General features: G+C 43.1%; 1 protein-coding gene across 1 annotated transcript in view; it reads left to right on the top strand.

Moving 5' to 3' along the window:
• The first annotated feature begins 1228 nt into the window (after nt 1–1228).
• The window catches only part of LOC140201550 (uncharacterized), a 43275-nt gene continuing 25776 nt past the window's right edge, over nt 1229–18727 (top strand). The window contains exon 1 of the mRNA XM_072265835.1: nt 1229–2762. Coding sequence (XP_072121936.1) covers nt 1438–2762 — 1325 coding nt within the window. The 5' untranslated portion in view covers nt 1229–1437. The remainder of the gene's footprint in view (nt 2763–18727) is intronic.

Raw genomic sequence — 18727 nt, 5'->3', positions numbered from 1 at the left:
ATACATTGCTGAGTTAATCTCGGGTGAAGAGTCCGATTTAGTCAATAAAAATATCAAGTGGAGCTGCACCGAAAATAAACAAAATTCTTCCATTAGCTTTAATTCTTGAGAAAATTACTTTTGTTCTACCTCCTCTTGTTCTGAACCTCTCTACCTGTGAGAACATGTTTTGACCCATTGTCTCTGGTTATATCATGATACCAAACACCTTTGTCCTGGGTAACAAGTGACTTCTAGCTTTCCCATCACTAGTGTTCCATTGAGAAACACTGCTGCCCTCCCCTTCGTATTAATTGACATTGCCATTGATGGGTCTTTCACCTTCGATCACTTCGGTGGTGGCGGGGCTCACAGTAATTGCAAAGTCACCAGGATCAGCCATATAAAAGCATGTGGTCTTTGACCGAAACTTCAGATAATACTAATGGAGAGAAACAAACTGAGCCAAGTCACAGATTGAAGACAGGCAGAAAATGAGTCAGAGAATTTGATGGTCGGTGTGGATGCCTGCTCCGTACCCAGGCAGAAGATCAGGTGCTGTTCTCCAACTTGGGTTCAACCTCACTGTTACGGTGTGATGTCAGAGCTCATCATACAGACTGAAGTGATCTCATATGAAATGTTGTCCTTCACCCATTGATGCATTTTGTAAATTTTTTTACAGGTTAGAAACGGCAAAGATTTTATGTACAGGAATCTCAAAACACAACAACGCATCAGTGTTGCTGTCTCTGCCCAGATATTTAAGGAGTGACCAGATATTTCCTTTGTAACACCAATATACCTGTTGTTGATCCTTGGAGATGAAGAAGTGTCTCGTCCCAGCTGGAAATGTACTTTGTGTCTGAAATGAAGTTTTCTGTTGCAACTCAGTGAAATCCACTGGAACCGAGTGCTGAGAACACACCAGCATTTGTTCAACTGCATTGATTGTGTGAGGAATTCACTATGTCTGACATCTGACTTGAGACATTGCCAGCAGGGAGATATCATTCACCTGCTCTCAGTGTAGGAAGCCATTCACTCACTCAGCCGACCTGCAGACATACCAGTGAGTTCACCTTGGGGAGAGGTCATTCACCTGCTCTGTGTGTGGGAGGGGATCTACTCAGTCATCCAGCCTGAAGATACATTAGCAAGTTCACACCACAATGAGAGGGTTCACCTGTTCTGACTGTGGGAAGTGATTCATACTGTCATCCAAGTTGACGATACATCCAGGAATTAGCAACAGTGACAGGCTGTTCACCTGCTCCATGTCTGGGAAGAGATTCACTCATTCAGCCGTCCCATAGACACACCAGTGAATGCATAAAGGAGGGGGACCATTCATTTGTTGCATATGTGGGAGTGAATTCACACAAGGGAGAGTCTGTTCACCTGCTCAGACCATCCAAAGTGATTAACTCACTCATCCCATCAGTTCGCAGTGGGGAGATGTCATTCATCTGCTCAGACTGTGGGAGGGGATTTACTCAGTTACATCAACTGAAGGTACATCAACGAGTTCACACTGGGGAGAGGCCATTCACCTGCCCAGACTGTGGGAAAGTATTCACTCAGTTATCTGAATTGAGCATACATCAGCGAGTTCACACTGGCGAGAGACCATTCACCTGCTCAGACTGTGGGAAGGAATTCTCTCAGTCATATCAATTGAATGTACATCAGCGCATTCACACTGGGGAGAGGCCGTTCACCTGCTCAGATTGTGGGAAAGGATTTACTCTGTCCTCTCAACTAATGGTGCATCAGCGAGTTCACACTGGGGAGAGGCCGTTCACCTGTTCTGTGTGTGGGAAGGGATTTGCTCAGTCGTCCAGTCTGCAGACACACCAGTCTGTTCACACGGGGGAGAAGCCATTCAAATGCTCAGACTGTGAGAAAATATTCACTCGGTCATCTGACCTATTGGCACACCAGTCAGTTCACACTGGGGAAATGCCATTCATCTGCTCAGACTGTGGGAAGGGATTCACTCAGTCATCCCAACTACAGAGACACCAGCGAGTTCACACCGGAGAGAGGCCGTTCACGTGTTCTGTGTGTGGGAAGGGATTCACTCAGTCATCCAACCTACGGAGACACCAGTCAGTTCACACTGGGGAGAGACCGTTCACCTGTTCAGACTGTGGGAAAGGATTTCCACGCTCATTTCAACTGAAGGTACACCAGCGCATTCACACTGGAGAGAGGCCATTCACCTGCTCGGACTGTGGGAAGGGATTCACTCAGTCATCTGAACTGAAGGTACATCAGCGAGTTCACACGGGAGAGAGGCCATTCATCTGCTCAGACTGTGGGAAGGGATTCACTCACTCATCCAACCTACAGACACACCAGCGAGTTCACACTGGGGAGAGGCCGTTCACCTGCTTCGATTGTGGGAAGGGATTCTCTCGGTCATTTCAACTACTGGCACACCAGCGAGTTCACACTGGGGAGAAGCCATTCACCTGCTTCAATTGTGGGAAGGGATTCTCTCAGTCATCTCAACTGAAGGTACATCAGCGAGTTCACACAGGAGAGAGGCCATTCATCTGCTCAGACTGTGGGAAGGGATTCATTGTCTCATCTCAACTGATGGTACATCAACGTGTTCACACTGGGGAGAGGCCTTTCACCTGCTCAGACTGTGGAAAGGGATTCACTACCTCATCCCAACTGAAGGAACATCAGCGAGTTCACACTGGTGAGAGACCATTCACCTGCTCAGACTGTGGGAAGGGATTCACTCAATCATCCCATCTGCAGACACACCAGCGAGTTCACACTGGGTGAGGCCATTCGCCTTCTCTATCTGTGAAAAGAGATTTTGTTAGTCATCTCAACTGACGGTACATTGGCGACTTCAAGCCTGTCCTGTATGAGGAAGGAGGTTTACCGGTGAAACCACCTGCTGACAAATCACCAAGTTCACACAGGGGAGACAGTTTAAATAACTCTGTGTTGAACTTTTAACCATAATGTTTGGTGAATCCAGTTGCAAGTTGAAAAGTGACTGTTGGTGTCAGATTCTGCAGTTATTGCTACTGTTTATCACATCTGGAACTGAACCTTGGTCACTGGGCATGGGAGGGGTTTGTTCTGATGACATTAGCCTTTAATTGGACTGGAGTTAGATATTGTGGATTCATCAGGAATAAATAAGTCCTATTTTCAATGCTGACTCTGCATGCAAACAATGTACAGTAGAGAGACCATTCCTCTTGTCGGATCTCGGTTATTTTCGATCCTGGGTTCTTCAACAATTTCAGGAATGAGCATGAAACTTTGATTTTCACCATCGTATATTTATTAAGTTTAAACAAAGATTTAAAACTTTGCATTTTAAATTAAATGATGAACCGAGAAGCACAGCAGAGATTCAATAAAGTGATGGCACCTTTGAAAAATCTATCATCTCTATACTCAAGATAACCAAATTTCCTTTGATTACAGAATCCAATTAAAAGGCAACACAATTCTAACACGTGTATAATGTGCGAACACAGGCAATTGAACAGTGCAGTTGTATGTAACTGCTATACCACCTTCTGCCAGTAAGTGGAGACAAACTTCCACACTGTGAAAAGTACACCTGTTACAGGTACATAATTATGAAATATATAAATTATCTCAGTATAAAATCTGTGATTAAAATGACAATTTTGGCCTTGCATGAATTCAATTAATATTTTATAAAAAGTATTTTGAAAAACAGCTGATTCCACCAGTCCCCCCTTTGCTTCTATAAGGTTCTCTGTTAGAATCATCACATCTGAAAGTTCACAGGTGGAAAAACTGGAAGTATCTACATTAGAGAGTAATTAAAAACTACTTCAATTGTATAATATCAAAGAGTTTACGTGCTCTTAAAAGCATTTATAGTACTGTATTAAATCATGATTGGATATATTAGGAATATCGATACGAGTTTTGACTATTCTAGTAATAATCACTTTTAACAAACAAAAATGTAGATTATGTTAATGCATATTAATATGAATATTATGACATTTAATATTGAGTAACTATGTTTCAGGGCTGGCCGCTATTCAGGTGGAACATTCCTTACCCTTAACTGCACGTGTTCCTGCCCCCACCCTACATCTGCTAGGAGAAGATCTAATGCCACGTGATTCTGAAGAACCATTTTGCTCATTGCATCCATTTCTGTCATTACCTTGCCAAAATGATGGGCCTGTTCAAGCAGCAGTAACCCGTTGAGAAACAGACTACATAACTTGGGTACAATAATCAATTAAACTGTCTGCCATAATGTGCAGATCAGCGTCTCTGAGATTGAGAGCTCCCGGTAGTGAAATAGGTTGTCCTGTTACCACTTCAGATAGACTACTGTCATATGGCCAAGCTCCATTGTTGTTTAACAACTCACCATTTTCCATCCATACCACTTTACCTCATTTGAGCACTGATCCTGCATTTCTCGAATATCTTGTATGTTCACTTGTGATACAGAGTTTAACTTATTTTCCATAGTATCAGTTCTCTAATTTTCTTCTATTTCCTTTAATCCTTCACTTGCTCTTGCAGTTTTGTTTGCGGAAGGTGTTTCCATGGCTTTCCATTGTCATTATCGAATGACCCTTACATTTCAATACAGCAACCTTACATTTCAATACAGATGGTAGTTGTATGACCTCCATAATTTCTCTTACTCATTGGCCATTTTAGTTGCAGTTCCTACAGCTGTAAGACATCTTCTTTGTCTCTGGATTTCTAAAGACATGAACGACTCTGAAATCATGTTGACAATCCATGTAGATGTTAGCTGATCTTCCATCTTCTAGCTTACAGGCTTCAATCAAAGCTTTCCGTTCTGTCCGTTGTGCAGAGGTACCAGGGACCATGTTAGCTGAGGTCATAACTTCATTTTCTGTCACAACAACCATTCACATTCCTCCCTCAATGACTGAGGACCGATCAGTGTGCAGAATCAGCTCTGGGTTCAATAAAGGCACTTCTTTATGGTAGTTTGCATCTTCTTGACATGTTATTGTCCTTGTACAGTCATGATCATCATAATCTTCCTTGTCCACTGACAACAATACAGCTGGATTCACTGGACTGGCTCGTTGAATGATGATATTAGGTGAAAAGACCATTCAATGATCATCAGTCCATGTAATTCTTGACAAACATTTCCAGTGGAATATGTTGCTTGGTCAGAGTCAATGTGACATGGCAATCTCCATCTCGAAATATAGTCCTGAATCAGAGTTTTGTCTCTGTGTGTGGCAGTGGCTTTTCTTGCTGGGATGGCTTCCACCCATCCTGAAATTTGTCCACTCATCTAACACATCTGAATATCCTTGGCACTTTGGTAAAGTAATGTAGTCCACTTGTAGATGGAAAAACGAACCAAGTGGGGCAGGAACCCCGAGTCGTGGTATCTTTTCTGTTGATCCGGGGTTTGTTTTCTGACACGTCATACACCTTTCAACTGTTTGTCGAGTTTGCATCCTGAACTTTGCATCCACCACCACTGGGAGAATCTGTTGACCATCTTTTGCACTCCAATGTGCCCCAAGGAGTATATCTACTGTGCCAGATGAGGAAGCAGTTCATTTGGGGCCACTAGTCTATCACTAGTGCCATAACTCCACACTCCATCGTTATTTATCAACTCACCATTTTCCACCCAGTAGCACTACCCCTTATTTGAGCACTGATCTTGCATTTCTTAAATATCTTGTATGTTTGTTTGTGATACAGAGTTTAACTTGGTTTCCATGGTTTCATTTACAGGTATCTGGTTTTTTTCTATATCCTTTATTCCTTCTCTTGCTGCTCTTTTTCCAGTTTTGTTTGCAAAGGTATTTCCACGGATTTCCATTGTGGTCATTATAGAGTGACCCTTACATTTCAATATAGCAACTTCTGATGGCAGTTGTATCAGGTCCATAAGTTCTCATGCTGGGTGGTCATTCCTGATTGGAGTTCCCATGGCTGAAAGAGTGTCTCCATAAATATCCAAAGTTATGAACAACTCTGAAATCATATTGACAAACCATGGAGATGTTAGCTAATTTTCCTTCTGCTGGCTTACAGGCTTCAGTCAAAGCTTTCAGTTCTGTCCGTTGTGCAGAGGTACTAGGAACCATGTTAGCTGAGGTCATAACTTCATTTTCTGTCACAACAACCATTCACATTCCTCCCTCAATGACTGAGGACCGATCAGTATGCAGAATGAGCTCTGGGTTCAATAAAGGCACTTCTTTATGGTAATTTGCATCTTTTTGACATGTTATTATCCTTGTACAGTCATGATCATCATAACGTTCCTTGTCCACTGACAACAATACAGCTGCATTCGCTGGATTGGCTCATTGAATGATGATATTAGGTGCCTCAAGAACGTTGGACCATCTCAACCACCACCACCGAGCAGCTGTCACTTGAGAGGCCCTGTTCATGGTCAGTAAATTAGAAACATAGAAAACTTACAGCACAATACAGGCCCTTCGGCCCACAAAGCTATGCTAAGCATGTCCTTACCTTAGAGTTACCTCGGCTTACCCATAGCCCTCTATTTTTCTAAGCTCCATGTACATATCCAGGAGTATCTTAAAAGACCCTATCTTATCCATCTCCACCACTGCTGCCGGAAGCCCATTCCACACACTCACCACTCTCTGTGTAAAAAAAACTTACCCCTGACATCTCCTCTGTACCTACTTCCAAACACCTCAAAACTGTGCCCTCTCATGCTAGCCATTTCAGCCCTGGGAAAAAGCCTCTGACTATCCACATGATCAAATCCTCTCATTAGCTTGTACACCTCTATCAGGTCACCTCTCATCCTCCATTGCTCCAAGGAGAAAAGGCCGAGTTCACTCAACCTATTCTCATAAGGCATGCTCCCCAATCCAGGCCACATCCATGTGAATCTCCTCTGCACCCTTTCTATGGATTCCACGTCCTTCCTAGAGTGAGGCAACCAGAACTGAGCACAGTATTCCAAGTGGGGTCTGACTAGGGTCCTATAGAGCTGCAACACTACCTCTCAGCTCTTAAACTCAATCCCTCGGTTGATGAAGGCCAATGCACTGTATGCTTTTTAACCAGAGTCAGCCTGTGTAGCAGCTTTGAGTGTCCTATGGACTCGGACCCCAAGATTCCTCTGATCCTCCACACTGCCAAGAGTCTTACCATTAATGCTATATTCTGCCATCATATCTGACCTACCAAAATGAACTGCCTCACACTTATCTGGTATTGAACTCCTTCTGCCACTTCTCAGCCCAGTTTTGCATCCTATCAATGTCCCGCTGTAACCTCTGACAGCGCTCCACACTATCCACAACACCTCCAACCTTTGCGTCCTCAGCAAATTTACTAACCCACACTAAATGTGGACATTGAACATTTAAAGTCTGATTCAGCACGATGATAGAAACATTCATGACCGCCAAGTAGGTTGTTTGCACTGCTTGTGGACATGAACCCATCCTAAGGCTACATTGTCCAATTTGGCAGAGTAATACCCAACTGGACTTCATGTTCTTGAATTAAAACTGCAGTCATGTGGCCATGCTTCTCGTTGACATACAGGGTAAATGGTCTTTCCATATCAGAGATTCCTAGTGCAGGTGCAATCCTTAATATTGCATTTAAAGTTTGAAAAGCTGCCATCTGTTCTTCATTAACAATCACAGGGTCATCAGAGTGCTTGCTGCCTTTTAGCAGACTAGCGAGGGGTTGAGTAATTTCAGCATATGAATCGACCTATGTTCTGTTGTAGTTGCACAAACCCAGAAATGATCGAAGTTGCAGGACTGTTATAAGTGGTTTTGCTAATTTACACAATCTTCAGTGATTTCTCATTTGCCTTGGGAAATTTTCTGTCCCAAGAAATCACTTCCACTTGTTGCAATTGTGGCTTGTTCAAATTTGCTCAAAGGCTCGATAATCGAGCAAATAGAGTTCATCACATTCATGCTGATCTGCGGTCTCGGAGGCAATCAGGATATCATCCACATGTTGTATGATAGTTGAGTCAGTGCCTGGAAAGTCCCTTAGCTGTTGTCTCAATGCCATGTGGTAAACAGTGGGACAGCTGTGAAGTCCCTGTGCTAGCCTCGTCCACTCGTTGACTGTCAACTGTAAAAGCCAACCATGGTTGAGAATCAGCTGCCAGTGGTACTGACCAGAAACCATTGGCAATATTGATAACTGTGAATGACTGATGTGATGGGTTCAGGGTGCTGAAGATAGTTGATGGATCTACCCCCAGAGGGGTAACGTCTACATATTCATGGGTGATCCTGTAATCCAGTGTCAGTCTCCATGCCATTCGCCAGGCCAGACTGTACTGTTTACGGACAGTGTGTCTTGACACGAATTTACTCGCTTCTCCAGCTGATTGACAATAGGCATGATGCCGTCTAAAGATGTTCTGTTTAAAGGATATTGCCTGGTACTAGGTGGCATCTTCCCAGTAAACGTAACAGGATCCATTCCCAGCAGGCCACAGTGATTTTTGTCTTGTGCCCATATTGGATGACTGGTTAATACAGATTTTTCCAACTGCATGAGATTCCAGGTAATATTGCACACCATGAATTGAAGAGGGGAATTCAACGCCAATAGGACATCCATTTTGAAAACTCATTTGCTTTTGATTCACTCAGTTCTCTGTCTTCCAGCACCATGTGCATATCCACAGCTGCTAGTCAATGGCACATTGTGTTTTTGGGCAATAGCTTCAGTTATGCATGTTAGTTCTGCTCCTGTGTCCAGTAGGAATTTAACACATTTATATCCAATAAGTAAATGAAGATATCGCGGTGAACTCCAGTTCCACTCGTTCTGTTGGTTAACAGGTGGAGACAGTTGGTCATCTGTATCAATCTTATTCAGACTTCAAAATCTCACTGCATTTGTTTGGCATTTTGCACCAGTTTCACTCCAATTTGCTTTTGTTAGCTTCACCATTTTGGCAACATCTGGTTTCAAAACATCCATGAAAGTGGACTTGAGAGACCCATGTGTAGATTCTTCCCTTACTATCCCCAGTTATTTCTTGAACTCCGGATTAACTGATCCAAACCGTTTTGTAGCCGTCTTCATATTCAGAAATATCATCTGAAGCCTTTTGTTTGAAATCAATCACTTCCTTCCAATCAATCTTGTGTTGGGGATTGTCGTTCCAACCATTTAATTGCATCCCCATCATCTGACAAATTCTGCCCTGTATCATCTCAACTCAAAGTATCAAATGTCTTGTTTGTTTAGAAGACAGCATGGTCGCTAAAATTTGAATTGCATCGTATGGGTATAATTTGTGTATGTTCTTAATTCATTGAAATTCAGGCCTAGTTTTTAAGCCTTCCTTTGTAGAATGTTGAATTTCTTTAAACACATGGTCCAGTTTGTCAGTTTTTCTTGGTTCTGGTGGTTGATGGGTAATCTCATGTCTCTTTACATTATTTACATTTTCATTCTTTCATTCTCAAATTTTCACTCCCTTCGTTATTATTGGGGCAAGTTGTGACTTGGGTGTCAGACGAATTACCTCATTGCTGTCGTTGTCAAGGAAACCATTAGTCATAGTCACAGTCATACTTTATTGATCCCGGGGGAAATTGGTTTTTGTTACAGTTGCACCATAAATAATAAATAGTAATAAAACCATAAATAATTAAATAGTACTATGTAAATTATGCCAGGAAATAAGTCCAGGACCAGCCTGTTGGCTCAGGGTGTCTGACCCTCCAGTGAAGGAGTTGTAAAGTTTGATGGCCACAGGCAGGAATGACTTCCTATGACGCTCTGTGTTGCATCTCGGAGGAATGAGTCTCTGGCTGAATGTACTCCTGTGCCCACCCAGTACATTATGTAGTGGATGGGAAACATTGACCAAGATGGCATGCAACTTAGACAGCATCCTCTTTTCAGACACCACCATGAGAGAATCCAGTTCCATCCCCACAACATCACTGGCCTTATGAATGAGTTTGTTGATTCTGTTGGTGTCTACTACCCTCAGCCTGCTGCCCCAGCACACAACAGCAAACATGATCGCACTGGCCACCACAGACTCGTAGAACATCCTCAGCATCGTCCGACAGATGTTAAAGGACCTCAGTCTCCTCAGGAAATAGAGACGGCTCTGACCCTTCTTGTAGACAGCCTCAGTGTTCTTTGACCAGTCCAGTTTATTGTCAATTCATATCCCCAGGTATTTGTAATCCTCCACCATGTCCACACTGGCCCCCTGGATGGAAACAGGGGTCACCGGTGCCTTAGCTCTCCTCAGGTCTACCACCAGCTCCTTCGTCTTTTTCACATTAAGCTGCAGATAATTCTGCTCGCACCATGTAACAAAGTTTCCTACCGTAGCCCTGTACTCAGCCTCATCTCCCTTGCTGATGCATCCAACTATGGCAGGAGGTCTGTGTTGAGTTACTGTTGTAATAATTTTGGAGTTCTGAAGCTGTCGTCGTTTCTAGGGACTAGTCCGTGTTGGCTGTATTTCAACATGATTGACATCACTGAGTTGGCAGAGCCGCCCATCAAAGACAGTGGCTACGCACAGCGATTCTGTTTCAGACTGCTTTGTAACTTGGTAGCTTCTAGATCATGCAACTCGATAGGGATACATTCAATTAACAAAGAGATTTGTTTTTTAGACTTTTTAATATTTTTTTGCCACTCTGTTCCCTCTGCATGATACACATTTCTTGCTTCTCCCCCAATGGATTAGTTAAATTATTCACTTGCCAAGTGGTGGCTTGATCTAATTCACACTGTTTTTATAGTTCAGGACTTTCATGATTAATTGTCAACCTTGTAGCTATTCTAGTTTGGAATGTTTACACTTTTTCAACTTGATAAGACTGCAAACTCCCAGAGAAGCTTTTTACCTCTAGACAGCACTGGGATTTTACTGCGTATTTTCTGGTTAATCGTATCAAGTTTATTTCCTTTATTCAAGTAAGCGCTTAAAATCTCAGTTAACTGTTCTCTTACGGCTGCGGATTTTGGAGATCCAGTAGTTTGTTTCTGAATTTGGCCGTTGTGTAAAATTCGATCTTATCTTCACTTTTAGACGTCTTAGCCCGCAAATTTAACATCATTAAGGATTATTCTTTCAGCCCAAGAATTTATCAAGGCTTATTTCTTAGTCTGTTAGTTTTTAGTGGGGATCCACCACAAAGTAATGTGCAGTTTACTTCTCACTTTAAAGGGTAAACTGAAGCAGAATCAAACGATTTCTCTCACAGTTAAGCTCTCTTACCTCCTGGATGCGCGCCAAAATTCCTTCCTTTCTACGATGAATTATTTTGAATTCTGATTTTATTAAGTAACTGGCCCCTCGTTGGAGTATTTTCCACTTGGTGATCCCATATCAGGCTGTAATGCAGCCAGTCTTCACACTTTCCACCACAACATCTATAGAAGTTTGCCAAGGTTTTTGATGACATTCTGAATCTCCGCAGACTCCTGAAGAAGTAGAGGGACTGTCATGCTTTTTTCACAATTATATTCATATGATGGATCCAGAACAGGTCCTCTGAGATAGTGACACCAGGAATTTAAAGTTACTGACTCTCTCCACTTCTTATCCTCCAATGACTACTGGTTCATGTACCTCTGGTTTCCCTTTCCTGAAGTCTAAAATCAGTTCTTTGGTCTTAACGACATTGAGTGAGAAGTTGTTGTTATTACACCACTCAGCCAAATTTTCACTCCCTCCTGCATGCTGATTCATCACTCCCTTTGATACAGCCCACAACAGTGGTGTCGTCAGCAAACTTGTATATGGTGTTGGAGCTAAACGTAACCACACAGTCATTGGTGTAAAGCGATTAGAGCGGGGGCTAAGTACACATCCCTGTGGTGCTCCTGTGCTGATGGAGATTGTGGAGGAGATGTTTTTGCCAATCTGAACTGACTAGGGACTACAAGTGAGGAAACCCAGGATACAATTGCACCAGGGGGTATTGCAGCCTCGGTCTTGGAGTTCACTGATTAGTTTTGAGGGGATGATGGTGTTAGATGTTGAGCTGTAATCAATCAAGAGCATCCTGATGTATGCATCTTTGCTGTCCAGATGTTCCAGGGTTGTGTAAAGAGTCAACAAGATAGTTATCTGTTGTCGACCTGTTGCTTCGGTAGGCAAATTGGAGCAGATCCAATTCACCATTCAGACAGGAGCTGATATGCTTCAACACCAGCCTCTCAAAACACTTTATCACTGGGATGTAAGTGCCACTGGTCAATAGTCACTTAGACAGGTCACTATGCTCTTCTGGGGCACCGGTACAATTGAAGTCTGCCCAAAGGAGGTGGGTACCACACACCACCGGAGTAAGAGGTTGAAGATATCCGTGAATACACCAGGCAGTTGATCAGTGCAGGTCTCCAGTTCCTGGCCAGGTACTCCATCTGTACTGGATGCTTTCCTTGGATTCACTTGCTTGAAGGCAGCCCACATGTCATCTTCAGATGCTGAGACCAACGGATCATTGGGAGACATGGGGGTGCACAATGGTTCCTCCCTGCTCTGGTGATCAAAGTGAACATAGAAAGGATTGAGCTCACCTGGAAGTAAAGCTCTGCTGTCCCCTATGTCACAAAATTTAATTTAGTAGGAGGTTATGGTATTCAAACCCTGCCACAGCTGTCGAGCGTCCCTCGTTGATTCCCGTCTAGTCTGGAATCACTTTGCCCATGAAATGGCTTTCCAGAGATCATACCTGCGCCTCTTGTAGCATTCTTGATCTCCAGATGTGAATGCCTCTGATCTGGCTCTCAGCAACTTCCAGACTTCGTTGTTCATCCAGGGCTTTTGATTGGGGAAAACCTTGAACAATTTTGTGGGACACACTCATCCACAGCTGACTTCCCTTGTCAGACATGGTTAACTCACCCTCGAATTAGAATACTTCATCGGGATATATCTACCCTGCACCTCCCAAATTGCTGACAGTAACTCCAACCATTGCTGTTCCAGTGTCATCCCTTCTAGTGTCCCCTTCCAATCAACTTTGGCCAGCTCAATCTTTCATGACTCTGTAATTCCCTTTACTCCACTGTAATATTGATAAATCTGTCTTTGACTTCTCCCTCTCAAATTACAGAGTGAATTATATCATATTATGATCATTGCAATCTAAGAGTTCAATTACTTTAAGTGCCCTATTAAAATTTGGTTCATACACAACACCTAATCCAGAATAGCTGATCCCCTAGTAGGCTCAACACAAGCTGCTCTGAAAAGCCATTTCATAGGCATTCTACAAATTCCCTCTCTTGGGATCCAGCACCAAATAGATTTTCCCCATCTACCTGCATGTTGAAATCCCCCAAGACTATTAAACATTGTCCTTCTGACATACATTTTCTACTCCTGTTGCAATTTGTAGCCTACTCCCTGGCTACTGTTTTGGAGGTAGATATATAACTCCCACCAGGCTCTTTTAACTCTTGTAGTTTCTTAACTCTGCACATAAGAGTTCTACATCTTACGATCTTACAGTATGCCACCTCTTTCTAAGGATTTAATTTCAATTTTTACCAACAGAGCTATGCCACCTGCTCTGCCTACCTGACTCCCTTTCAATACAATGTGTATCCTTGGATTTTAAGCAGCAAGCTATGATCTTTCAGCCATGTCAGCGATGCCCACAGCATCATAACTGGCAATCTCCAACTGCGCTACAAGATAATCCACCTTATTCCATATACAGTTGCATTCAAATATAACATCTACAGTTCTGTATTCATTACCCTTTTTGATTTTGCTACAACCTTATGGATAGCAATTTTACCCTAATATCTGCCGGTCCTTTTTCATAGCCTCACCACACACTGCATCGATTTGTATACCAATTGCCCCATCATCACTATCATTCCAGTTCCAATCCCCCTGCCAAATTAGTTTAAACATTCCCCCAACAGCTCTTGCAAACCTGCCCAAAAGGATAATGGCCCCCTTTGAGTTTAGGTCTTTTTGTACGGGTTATACATTCCCCAGAAGGGGTCCCAGTGAAGCTGAAATCTGAAACCCTGACCCCTGCACCAATTCTTCAGCTACACATTCACCTGCCAAATTATCATATCCTTACCCTCACAGATGCGTGGCCCAGCAACAATCCAGAGATTAATGCAGTTGAGCACCTTTTCGCTACATCTAATAACAAACAGCAATGAACTTAGAGTGAATCAATCCACAGCACATTTATTTTACTTGCAGCAAGGGAAGACTAGCACCGCACAAGAGCTGGTGATAGCTTTGGGAAAACAGACCACATGGTCACTCCTTTATACATAATTTCAAGGACAGGATGTATTCTGGCTGTCCGCTTAATCAGTGTATTTTCCAGAAACGCATCTGTGAGTGCAGTTTGTGAAGGACTCAGGTCCATTGGCATAATGTTGCATGAACAATATTAACAACACACTCCGGTACAATATGAGTTTCATTTTGTTGCTGACAAAAACGTCATTTTGTTACTTGAAGTAAAGTATATTTCTACACTACCCTGGAGTGGGGTAAGGGAAGGGAAGATGTGAAGAGTGTGAGGAGACAGTGGAGTGTAGAGGGTGGGAAGGGTATGTGGTAAGATGGAGGAATGTGCTGGGGGAAGGGAAGACCCTGGGGCTAGGAGGGAAAGTTACAAAAGTTGGGGTACTGGATGGTGGAGAGTGGGGTGTGGGTGGAAGTGTAGGGTAGGGGAAATGATGGACAGAGGGCAGGGAACTGAGAGAGGGTGAAGGTGAGGAGAGTAAAGGAAGAGGGGAGTGGGTAAGGGAAATGAGATGGAGGGAGATGATGGAAGGGAGGATAGGAGTGATGGTAGAGGGGTGAGAATAGAGGTTTTGGAAGAGGCGAGAGAGTGGTGGACCTGAGTGTTGGGAGGGGAGGGTGAGTTGGTGAATGTGAAGGGGGAGATGGACAAGGAATGGGGTGAATACAACACTGTGTCCCTGTCACTGAGCTGGGTTCAGCCAACACCTGGCCCCTCAGCCTGAGCCTGGACTACCCAGACAAATGTGACGGATGTCGATGTGGGAGATGGTGGTGTAAGGAGAAAGTTAAGAGTGATTCGTCCTTGGTATTTGCTAAAATACAATGGAAGTCTCTCAGACAAAATGGTGTTAGCTTGGAGTGGGATTGTTTTGAGAAAGTACAAGAGAAGCAGCTCACAGCAATGTTTGAGAAGGTTAAGGGGATACAAGTCTATCACCATAACAGTGGAAAATGGTGAAAAACGTGTTTCTGGGGAAGGCGAGGTCATTGTGCAGAGACAGGTAACAAGTGCATGGAAACGTTCAACTGTAGGGGGTTTTGAAGGGTATAGAAGGGGAAGTCTGTTAGCATTCCACACATCAGCTCATTCAGAGGATGATAGGTATTATTTCGATTTCTGTACTGCTGTTACTTACTGCTGTAGAGATTTGGTTTTCCTTTTGTATTGCATTTGTACTAGCTCTAATAAAGTATTTTCTTGTGGCCTTGAACACATGTGTCGTCTCCTTGTTTGTGAATACATGTGCAAATTCCCTGAACTGAACCAGGAAAGAACACAAGATTATTTAAAATAATTTTCATCTACAGACGGTGAAGAGAATCATCTGTAGATCAGTCACCTCACAGTTGCTCCTCATTCTCCTGCATTCCTTGGAGTTCCTTGTGCACTCCAAGGAATAAAGAGACAGAGTGACCGACCTCTCCCTGTAACTGAGGCTCCCTAGTCCAGGCATCATCCTCGTTAATCTCCTCTGCACCCTATCCTGCTCAACAATGCCTTCCCTACAACAGGGTGACCAACAATGCACACAATATTCCAAGAGCAGACTCAACAATAACTGATATAGTCATAGTCATACTTTACTGATCCCGGGGGAAATTGGTTTTCATTACAGATGCACCATAAATAATAAATAGTAATAGAACTATAATAGTTAAATAGTAATATGTAAATTATGCTAGTAAATTATGAAATAAGTCCAGGACCAGCCTATTGGCTCAGGGTGTCTGACCCTCCAAGGGAGGAGTTGTAAAGTTTGATGGTCACAGGCAGGAATGACTTCCTATAACTACAACATAATGCCCCTGCTCCTAAACTCGATGCCCTGACTGATGAAGGCCAGCAAGCTAAGAGCTGCTTCCACCACTCTGTCTACTTGTGCTGTCACGTTCAGTGAACCGTGCACTTGTGGTCCCAGCTCCCTCTCTTCCTCAACACTCGTCAGTGCCTTGTCATTCACTGTATAGGCCCCACCCTGGTCTGAATGACTACAATATGTCACCTCACACTGATCTACATTGAAAAGCATTTGACATTCCTCAGCCCATCTCCCTGACTGATCAAGATGTCTCTGTAAATGCAGTGTAACCAAATTCATTATCAATAAGACCCAGTAATTTAGTGTTAACAGTAACGTTGCCGGCCGTGCCGTGTACATTCACATCCAAATCTGTTACATTAATAATGAATATCAGAGGGCCCAGCACTGACTCCTCAGGCATCTCACTAGTCATAGTACTCCAGTCCGCAGGGACTCCATACACAATGCAAATCGTATCATCCAATTTGTCCCTTTTGCTATGGAGTGAAATAAACAGATGACATTTTGGGTCAGACCCTTCATCAGTGTCATGATGAGAAGTCTCAGCCTGAAATGTGGACTACTTATTCCCATCCACAGATACTGTCTGACCTGTTGAGTTTCCCCAGCATTTTGTGTGTGTTGCTCATCCCCAGAATCTCTTGTGTTTACAGTTACCAAACCCTCACTGAATTCCCACTTTATACAGAAGGAATTCTCAAATCACATCCAATGCCAGCTGTTTGGAACCGGATACAAACCTCCACTTCGAGCATTAGGATGGGTTTGACCTCATGGATTGTGATCGATCTGGAGACACGGTGAGTACGGGGACTGTTCCTGAGGATAGAAATGCCATCAGCCCTGAGGACGTTTACATTTGCATCTGCACAACATCCATTTGAATATGTGTCTGTGTGTTACTGCATGTTTATGTCAGACGTGTTCATGTGTGGCAGTTGACTGTATATGCTTGGTTTGGTATGAGTACATGTCTCTATAGGTGGGGTATGTGTGTATGAGTACATGTCTCTATAGGTGGGGTATGTGTGTATGAGTACATGTCTCTAGGTGGGGTATGTGTGTATGAGTACGTCTCTATAGGTGGGGTATGTGTGTATGAGTACATGTCTGTAGGTGGGGTATGTGTGTATGAGTACATGTCTCTAGGTGGGGTATGTGTGTATGAGTACGTCTCTATAGGTGGGGTATGTGTGTATGAGTACATGTCTCTATAGGTGGGGTATGTGTGTATGAGTACATATCTCTATCAGTGGGGTATGTATATGAGTACATGTCTATCGGGGTATGTGTGTATGAGTACATGTCTCTATAGGTGGGGTATGTGTATGAGTACATGTCTCTATAGGTGGGGTATGTGTATGAGTACATGTCTCTATCGGTGGGGTATGTATGTGTGTGTGTGTGTGTGTTGTTACAAGAATCATCCCTTGTAATAACGATCAGAGAGGCACAGAGAGATCTGTATTTACCGACAAGTACCTTTATTATCTTAACAAGTACATGAATTCAAACACTAAATACCTTGTGTGCACACCAACTGCAAACCTTCTGACCTTCTACAAACAGTCAAAGACCAGAAAAGATATTATAAGTTGAAAAGTAGCTTCTGCTGCTTGCCACCCGTTCCTCTTAGTGCCTTTTCGAATGTTCATGTGTCTGTGGGGCATTTTGCATCTGCGATGGTTGGTCTCCTACAGAGTTACTGCTATTACGTATTTGGAGCTCCTGATTCTTACAGCGTTCCTCATCAGTTGAACTGATGGATCTCCATCCCATTGGTTCAAGGTCACCTGACCTACCTGGGTCACCTTCTTACTGGTTCTAGCCCAGGGCTACAACCAATGCTGTTTCATAGCTCTGCAGCCCCCCCCCCCCCAGCCTTGTGTATTTGTGTCTTTCAAGTCTGACTGGTCCAAACCAGAAAACACTTGGAGACCAGAACATCGAGTCTTAACAGATTGCTGCTTTGGCAAGTGTGGCATCTTTTCATAATAAATAGCTACTCATCTGAGTATGGTCTCAGGTTTTGCAGGTCATTACCTGCAGCTCTTTGTGTCCACATTCAATTGCTCTGATTAGGTTATCCCAGAACAAGAATTAGCTTGGAGTCCACAAAATGGGAGGAATCAAGGACAATAGATTTGTCTGCTTCCCCTGTCCTTGATTCATCCAAATCCACTAGTTTGTGGACTGCTGGTCCTTCTGGCCAATATCTCCCTCATCTTGATCCAATGATATTTATCCCAGGATCATTATTCTCCTCTCATTCAGTTGACTGCCAAGAGGACAACCAAGGAACCCCAGTAGGTGTGCAACACTTACATTCTATAAATAATACGAACATTTGCTTACTAAACTTACCCATTTTATACCATTGATATTTCTGCTGTTTCATGAAAACATTATCCTCTGTTTTTTTTCCACTACTTTAGCCTTCCACCTTCTCAGTTGATGTACATTAAGGAATACAGTTATCAGGGTATATAAAATTAGTATTACAGTAGCATGTGATACTCTTCTGAGCCACAGATGTATTTGAACATTTGATCCCTATTTCCAAAACTTATCCCACAAGTCTGAGTCACTCAATATTTCATTTGTTTTATCAGCATGTCCTAATAACTTTAGTGTGTTTGGT

The sequence above is a fragment of the Mobula birostris genome, chromosome 8, assembly GCF_030028105.1.
Source record: "Mobula birostris isolate sMobBir1 chromosome 8, sMobBir1.hap1, whole genome shotgun sequence".
Lineage (NCBI taxonomy): Eukaryota > Metazoa > Chordata > Chondrichthyes > Myliobatiformes > Myliobatidae > Mobula > Mobula birostris.
The sequence above is the reverse complement of the archived record's forward strand: the minus strand, read 5'-3'. Positions and strand labels throughout refer to the sequence as shown.